Source organism: Cavia porcellus, unplaced genomic scaffold (genome assembly GCF_034190915.1).
Source record: "Cavia porcellus strain 051 isolate PalLab524CR breed Dunkin Hartley unplaced genomic scaffold, mCavPor4.1 scaffold_1, whole genome shotgun sequence".
Classification (NCBI taxonomy): Eukaryota; Metazoa; Chordata; class Mammalia; order Rodentia; family Caviidae; genus Cavia; species Cavia porcellus.
The window spans coordinates 76,901,278-76,909,480 of NW_026947484.1; the positions used below are offsets into that span (position 1 = coordinate 76,901,278).

The 8,203-nt window shown below is 48.6% G+C and overlaps 1 protein-coding gene across 4 annotated transcripts; it reads left to right on the forward strand.

Annotated features, from left to right (window-relative positions):
* Nucleotides 1-737: 737 nt before the first annotated feature.
* On the forward strand, nucleotides 738-7,945 carry Dmrt2 (doublesex and mab-3 related transcription factor 2). 4 transcript variants are annotated; one of them, XM_063250363.1, is made up of 5 exons: nucleotides 738-1,172; nucleotides 1,877-2,413; nucleotides 4,051-4,153; nucleotides 5,765-5,845; nucleotides 6,229-6,375. In XM_063250363.1, the coding sequence occupies exons 2-4, from the start codon at nucleotides 1,913-1,915 to the stop codon at nucleotides 5,818-5,820; spliced, it is 660 nt and encodes a 219-aa protein (XP_063106433.1). In that variant the 5' UTR covers nucleotides 738-1,172; nucleotides 1,877-1,912; the 3' UTR covers nucleotides 5,821-5,845; nucleotides 6,229-6,375. The 4 variants fall into 4 exon arrangements, with proteins under 4 accessions (XP_063106433.1, XP_005004778.2, XP_063106427.1 ...); XM_005004721.3 differs by lacking the exon at nucleotides 5,765-5,845 and having other exon boundaries at nucleotides 6,229-7,945; XM_063250357.1 differs by lacking the exon at nucleotides 6,229-6,375 and having other exon boundaries at nucleotides 5,765-5,907.
* Nucleotides 7,946-8,203: the final 258 nt, after the last annotated feature.

The window sequence follows — 8,203 nt, forward strand, 5'->3', positions numbered from 1 at the left end:
AGAGCTTTACATGATTAGGGGGAATATATTGAACCTAAATTTCTTAATGGGATGTACTTCTATCCTCTCCAAATTTGGCAGTAACCGATATCGACTTAGCAGTAAACCCCAAGTGACTGGTAGTTGACTTGGCCAGCTGCCTCACAAGCTCTAGGAACCTTAACAAGAAACTGCCACCTTGCACCTTGAGGACTAGCTTCGGTGTCTGTAAAGGTGTCTGCAGGTCATTTCTATGCTAAGCGCTGTCGTGCAAAGTAACTACTGGTTTATTCTAACAGGAGAAAGAAGGCAATGCCTGTGCGCCCATTGCAGTGGCCTCGTCTCTGCACCCAGCTTTGGGCCCACTGCTGAGTGGCAGAAACACTGGAGGTGTGGTAATGGAGGCCAACGCTAGTCTTTCTGATCTTTGCCTCTTCATTTATTACCTTCTCTTGCGGACAACGCGATTCGTAAGAGTGTTTCTAAGTGTTCCCTGGCCCTCGACATGAATCTTCTTTCCCCCACCGTAGGCGCCGTCCTATTTCAGGTTTAGCTTCAGCGCGAGAGACCCGGCTGCAGCGAAGGCTCAGCGGGCGCGGACTCGCCGGAGCGCCGCAGGGTGGAGGTGGCAGGGAGGAGGTAGACGCCCGTTGGCGCGCCTCGCCCAATCAGCGCGCACACCGTCTGACAACCGGCCAATCAGAGGGCGCGGAGCTCAGGGGCCCGAGTGGTTAATACTAGGAAGGGGAGCAGCGGCTGGAGACCAGAGCTAGTGGCGCAGCGCCGCCGAACGCAGCTGCGTGAGTCTGTCTTGAGAGCCCGTGATCTGAGCCCAGGTCAGCGATCCGAGACAGGCCGGGGCTGCCCAACCTTTTCGGCCCCTTTTGTGTCAGAAGAGGCCGAAAGCGGCTTCGGTGAAGTGCGAAGCCCCGGGCCGCAGGGGCCCGATTGGAACTTGGCAGAGTTCGGGATGCGCCGAGCGAGTTTTTGGAGGACTTGACTCCTCTCCTCTCCCTTTCTTCCCTCCTCCCCCACCGTCCCGGGAGCTTTGGGCCTCCAGCTGTCAGATCTGATTTTGCGCCAAAGGGTGGCGATCCCGATTTCCGTGTGCATGCACGGTTTGCAACCTGAGAGCCAGATCCTAAAGCTGCAAGTCTTTTGACTCGGCTGCTAGCCCGGGTGTCAAAATTTCGGTGAGTGCTATGATGCCCCTCGGGTAGGGTCTCGGGAGGCAAAGATCGGGAACTTCTTTACCTTTTCTGCTTTATTTGGATGCCTGACCCAGCGGTCGAGTCTAAGTGCTGTGCTATTGAGGCGCGGACATCGGCTGCTTTCTGCCTGTCTCTTGGTTCTTGAAGGACAGCAGAGTGTTTTTAGTGCATTATCTGTACTAAAGGGTGGGGAGTAGAAGACCTTTTCAAGGCCACGGTTCTTAGGGTGATGTTGGCCGAGAGGCCTTTAGCCAGCATAGAATGGTCTGGAGGGTCCTTGCCACCAAAGGAAAGCATCCCTCTACCGACATTTGTATATTTATGACGGCGGTGGGCAGTGGGTAAGGGGAAGTCTGACAAGTGGCCTAGCCGGCCTAGTTGGACACAATACATTGTGAGGTCAGTGAATTACTTAAGAGACTTGTCCAGAAAGGCGTGTAAAGCCAGAGAGGGCTGCGGTTAAAGGTCAGGTGCTCACAGAGCACTTGGAACTAATAAAATAAAATCTTTGTTGGTTGTGGATCCCTGAGGCCCTGAGAGATGCACGGAAGACGCCTGTGGTGTAAGGACGCGCAGAGAACGGGAACTCAAGGGAAGAGGGTGGCTGACCAATAGCTCGGCGCCCGAGGCGCAGGCACGGTCCCTGACGGGCGCGCGGGTCGTGGGGGCTCTCTGTGTCTCCCCAGGGTGTGGGAAGCGGAGTCGTGGAGGCCCCGCGCGCCATGGCGGAGCGGCTCGTAGGCCCGGGGGCCGGGGACTGGGAGATCGACGTGGAGAGCCTGGAGCTGGAGGAGGACGGCTGCGGGGCGCCGCCGATGGCCGATGGGGACGGCGAGGACGACGAGGACGACGAGGAGGAGGAGGACGAAGACGCAGAGGAAGAGGGCGAACGGGAGGAGGCGGGCGCATCCCTCGGGGCGCCGGGCGGGCCGGAGCAGCGGGAGCGACAGTCGCCGAGGCCGCCGGCCACGCCTCGCGCCCAGCCAGCCGCGGCGGGGCCCGCAGAGCGCGTCGCGAACGCGGGCGGCGGCGCGGAGCCTCGCAAGCTCAGCCGCACGCCCAAGTGCGCGCGCTGCCGCAACCACGGCGTGGTGTCCTGCCTCAAGGGCCACAAGCGCTTCTGCCGCTGGCGGGACTGCCAGTGCGCCAACTGCCTGCTGGTGGTGGAGCGCCAGCGTGTCATGGCCGCCCAGGTGGCGCTCCGGAGGCAGCAGGCCACCGAGGTGCGTCCCCAGCGGCCGAGCCTCCGCGCGAGGCGGGGAGGCGGGGAGTGGGGCCACCCGCGCTCCGGCCAGCGGCGCCGGCCACCTCCTAACCACTGCAGGGTTAGGACGCAGGGAGGGCCGAGGGCAGCGCTGGGAGCTTGGCCCAAGTTTGCATCGTAGAAACCGAGGGAGGAGGACGAGGGCTGTGAAAGTAGTTAGGCCTATTTGGGACTGTGCGAGAAAGTCACCCAAGTTAATTTTGCTAGAGGTCCGGGGCTCTGAGGAGTGTCGTGTTACCGCGGCACGGTTAGCGCTGGGCTCCAAAAAGCGCTGCTTTCTGCTTTCCTTCCTGGGCCTTTGGAGCCAGGCGGAGGTCGCAGCCCATTTTACCCGTGAGACTGAAAGGCCGGGCGTAGGGTGTTAGTTGCTCACAGCCAAAGAATCCGAGGAGGATCGGATTGTGAGGAGAGCTGGGGTTTTCTTTAAGGTCGCGGCTTGTGAACCTCTACTTTGTATTTCTATGTGTTTGCACGCGGGGTGCCCGATTAAGGCTTCAGGGAGCCTCTTTCCAGGCTCAGCAAGGGAGATTTTCATATTTTAATTTTCTGGTGTTGGGGCTAGAACACCACAACCTCACTTACACAGAGAAAGCGCTGTACCCCTGAGGTGCATCCCAAGCCTCCGAGCGTCTCCGTTCACCCAGGGGTTTCTGTTTCTGCCTTTTGAGGTGCTGGGGATGGAAGCTCTAGCTTCCTTCTCCTAGGGAGGACTAGCCTGGAGAGGACTTTTGATTGCATTTTTTGGAGGAGCTGGGAAGTGCGTTACCGGCACACCAGAGTCAGAGATTTCAAAGAAGAGCCGCCCCGCCCCCCCAGCGCAGGAGAGCGCGCAGGACCCCAAGGTGGCCCGGGTTTGGGGTTCATCCTCGGGTGTCGGGCGCCCGGGTGATCGCTGGCTCTGGGTTACAAGCAGCCAGGTGAGCTGGCGGTGACCTTGGAGGTCAGGAGCTCCTTTATTCTGAGTTCCTGGCTGCCCCCCAGCGTAGTTTTGATCTAGCGCCCCAGTCCTCCGGTGGGGAAAGGAGTTTGCTTCAGGACCCGGAGCTTCTTTTCCAACCCCGCACTCTCTAGTGCCCTCAGCCTTCTCCACGGAGCCCCGACTCTGCGGGCACTTTCACGCCAATGGGGGGGCCCCCGGCGGAGGTGTCCCCAGAGTCTTCCCTTCAAGCTGGGCCTCTTTCACTGCCCTGAATTCCACCTCCTTCGCTGTAAGCTCCTCACTTCTGGTCACAGGTGTTCTGATGGCCAGTGTAGGGTGACATTTTGCTGGGAGGGAGGGGCGCTCACCATTTGCCAGTTTCAGAGACTTCACTTCGTGCTCTGGCCTTTGCACTGAAAGATCAAGTGTTTAATTTTTTTTTTTTTTTTTTTTTTTTGGAGGCAGGGCCTCCATAAATCGCTAAGTTACTCAGGCAGGACTCTAATTTGCGATCCTTTTCCCTCAGCCTCCCAGACTGCTGGGATTTCAAAGCTCTGTTTAAAATCATTTTTCACACAGGATGAGAAAATAAATACATTTAGGCTCGGTCCCTACCTTCTCCCTTCCCTGTTAAAGTGTCTTCAAGGAATTATTCATTATGTTTCTTGTGTTTACAGGACAAGAAAGGGCTTTCTGGGAAACAGAATAATTTCGAGCGCAAAGCACTGTACCAGAGGCAAGTCAGGGCACCTAGTTTGCTGGCCAAAAGCATTTTAGAAGGTAAAGCAACATGAAATTATCTTTTAGCCTTTGAAATTGAGTTGAATGACTCTTATTATTTAGATGTATTTATGAACTTGTGAGCGGAAGTTACTTTTAGTAGACTCCCAGAAAATTAATCTCATCTGCTGAGGTTTCTGAACCCATCAGTTTAAGAATATGAATGCTTGCTTGTGTCATTTGCTGAATAGTTAATGAGTTAAGGTGGAGCGCAGGTAAAATTTGCGAGAAAGCGTACAAAAACCCATTGCCAAGTGACCCTGGAGCAGATGTGGAGTGATAAATTGAATGTACACACTTCCTCACTGATAGCAGCCGTTAAGTGGATACCCTGCGGCCAGAGAGCGGAGGGCTTTAACCAATAAGCCTGGGAGTAGGATCTCTAGTCCATGGCTTCAACCTCAGACTGACTGTTTTTCCTGGTACTTTCCTCCCCAGATATCTAGACGATTGCTGTTATTCCACACTTCATTTTTGAGCATTTCAGACAGCTATGGTAGAATCCCAAAAAGGATTTGAATCAACCGAGGAAAGTAGAGATTGAATTTGAGCTTTGCGAAGTCTCAAATTCTTCCAAGTTTTTACTTTCTCTACAGCACAGAGTGACTTGAAGTTTGGTAAAATATTACTGATTTTCCAGAGCATCTCTATTTGAGTAACTTATTTCTTGACTTGATAAATAATATATTGACTATACCATTTTTCTTTAACTTTTTAAAGTTTATCTTCCATGCAACTAAAACAGACTTTGTATTTGTTTTAATCACTGACGTGTCATAAAGTTCAGATTGTAGATTCTTTTTTCTTAAATCAGATATATGGGCTTTGTGTTTTCTTCGCTAGCTTGTGAATTTAGTTAGATATAGACAGTTTTGAAGTTTGTGTCTCATCCTCCGTTGTGCATTTCTGAGCTGAGAGTGGATTCTCAAGAATTGAAAATGAATTTGGTAAACAGATTTATAACTATAGAGGCCACATTGATAAACTGAAATTTTGGCAAAGCAACTTGAGAAGTTCTTGGACTAAATTGAATCGTAAATTCAAGTAAATAGCTTCCTGCCAAACACATACCATAGAAATAGAAACATTCATTTTCAAATTTTATTTTATTTGCAAATGAGTGTGATGGGCTTGTCACAATGTAAACACAAATATCACAATGGATCCTTCAAACAAACTTGGTAGTGGTGAGTGTTTGGGAATGATGAAATGCTCAAAGTATTTTATGCAGCTAGGAATTTTATTTATGTTATGCTAATCTTTGTTTTTGACTTCATCTTTATTCATGAAAGGGGGGATGATTTAATCTGTGTTCTAATTGTTACTTGTTCAACCATTGGGCATCTGGCCAACATTATTGTCTCTTGGGAAAAATGCATTAAACCTGTTATTTTCAAAGCAGCAAGAAATTATCCACCTCCCCAACATTTTGTTTTGTTTTGCTTTATTTGTGCTGTAGTCAAGGGTAAGGCCCAGCTAAATTGTTCACTGCAGAGCATTTGACTAGTTAACAGCTCTTTCCAATTTTCTATGCTTCTCTGTTTCCTTAAGTCTTTTTTTTTTCTTTTTCTCTGAACTAATCTCCTATAACTTCTTTCTCTTTTTTCCTAGTTCTCCTTGGATTATTCTACAACTGTAACAATGTGTACATAATGAGCCATCTTTAGAAAATAAAAGTGACATCAGCTCTAGGTATAGATATCTTTTTTAATAATGGAAAGATGACAAGGATAATAAAATGTTGATTGAAGCAAGATGGGCAGCTTTGTCTCTTAATATGTAGGGACTTGGGAAGGATCATAAAATCTTAGTGGATAAAGTACATTTGTCCTAACAAGAGAGCAGACAAACCTGTATCAATAAAAACTGCAACAAAACACTACAGTGTGCATATCCTTCCTTCAAAAGGAATTATTTTACACCAAATCTATACTTTTGCTTCCTGCATGAAAGTATTAGTGATATAGAACTGTAATCATTCATCCTGCCAATTTATGGTTTCTTTTGCTTTCTAAATTTCCAGATTTCTCTTCCCTAGATTTAATTGTTTCCTGTGCAATGTTTGCTTATTTTAGGCTATCACCCTTTAACAGCGGAGACTTACCTAGGAGGAACCCTACCTCTGCCTCCCCCAGTTAGTGACAGAATGAGAAAAAGAAGGGCCTTTGCTGACAAAGAGTTGGAGAATATTATGCTGGAGAGAGAGTATAAAGAGAGGGAGATGCTGGAAACTTCCCAAGCAGCTGCTTTGTTCTTGCCTAACCGTGTTGTGCCAGGACCCGAATACAGCTCCTGCAAAAGTGCCTACAGCCACACCCCAGGGGAGCTGCCCAGTAAGGACTTCTGCAATTTTTTGCCTACCTGCCTTGATCTCACCATGCAGTATTCAGGATCTGGGAATATGGAACTGATTTCCTCCAATGTTAGTGTGGCCACAACGTACCGGCAATATCCTTTGTCCTCAAGATTTTTAGTTTGGCCCAAATGCGGCCCTGTTAGTGACACCCTTCTTTACCAACAATGCCTTCTAAATGCCACCACATCAGTTCAAGCCCTGAAACCTGCGGGCAGCTGGGACTTGAAGGGAACAAGGGTCCTGGATGGGCTCAGTGCAGATCACAGCACGATGCCACCGAAACTGGAGAGCTCCGTGGTACTGCCTCACCCTCCGGAGGTCCAGACCTCCAGGAGCGACCTTCAGGGTCACCAAACCATCCCTGAGAGGTCTGCTTTCTCCCCACCCCAACGGAATTTCTCTCCCATTGTTGACTCGGACTCCCTGGCAGCTCAAGGGCACGTCTTAACCAAGATCAGCAAAGAAAACATGAGGCACCTTCTGCCACTTAAAAATAATCCATTCCACTCCTTATTCCAGCAAACGCTTAATGACAAATCAGGTCCTGAGCTGAAAACACCATTTGTCAAAGAGGCTTTCGAAGAGGCCCCAAAGAAACACCGAGAGTGTTTGGTCAAGGAGAACCAGAAATACACATTTACAATAGATAGATGTGCGAAAGACCTTTTTGTAGCCAAACAAGTTGGAACAAAGCTCTCCGTGAATGAACCGCTGTCATTTTCGGTTGAGTCTATTCTTAAGAGGCCTTCATCTGCCATCACTCACGGCTCCCAGTGAAAGGCTGCTTAAATGGAAAGGTGGATTTGCTGCCTTCTCAGATGGTTCTTGCCATATGCTTATTCTTTTTTAAAGTTAAAATGTTTGTATAAAGAAAATTTTAATGTAAATAAGGATGATTTCTAAAAATTCTATATATTCATATGCATGTACCTTTTCTTATCACCTAAATATATTTAAACTTAAGATGGAAATTGCTTAATGTGCAAATTGTAGAGTTCTACGCCTTATATAGCATTTCAAAAAGGAATAAAACTGATACTGTTCTAAAAGATCCAGTGTTTGCTGAGCAAATAGCTGTCCCTGGCTAGATTAAACAGCTGGTGGCTGTGAAATGTGCCTTTTATTTTTCTATATTTCTGTGTATTTTCAAGTGCTGCTAATGGTCACTGGGGGCTACCCGAGAAGTCTTATAATGTTCTAGTTTTGCTTTCTTTTCCTCTTCTGTACCTGCTAGACTAGCACTCTGTCACTGAGCTGTATCCCCAGATTTAGTTTTGCATTTGGAAGGACATATAAATTTAGCTGTTCAAGACTGAGGTAAAAATAGCTTAAGGAGACTATTAAGGCTGTTTGCCTATCATGGAATCAATTTCACGTGGTTGGACAAAGTTGAAATAATTTGAAGGGAAATCAAATATAATATCTTGTTTATTTGATGACGTGGGTTTTGGAATGGTTTTCTTCTAACTCCCTGGGCCCATTTTCCTTCCATTTCAGGCTGTATATGGGGGTCTCAAACCTTCTTTTCAGGAAAGGAACACCCTTTTGAGGCTTTTTAGTTCCTTTGAATATTCTGGATTGCTAGGGCTCCTGAAGCAACTTCCCTTGAAAGGTGCATTCTGTTCAGCTCATGGTGAAGGTGAACACCCTCTGGCTTCCAGTAGATCCCTGTTTGGGGAGGAGAGAGATGAGCA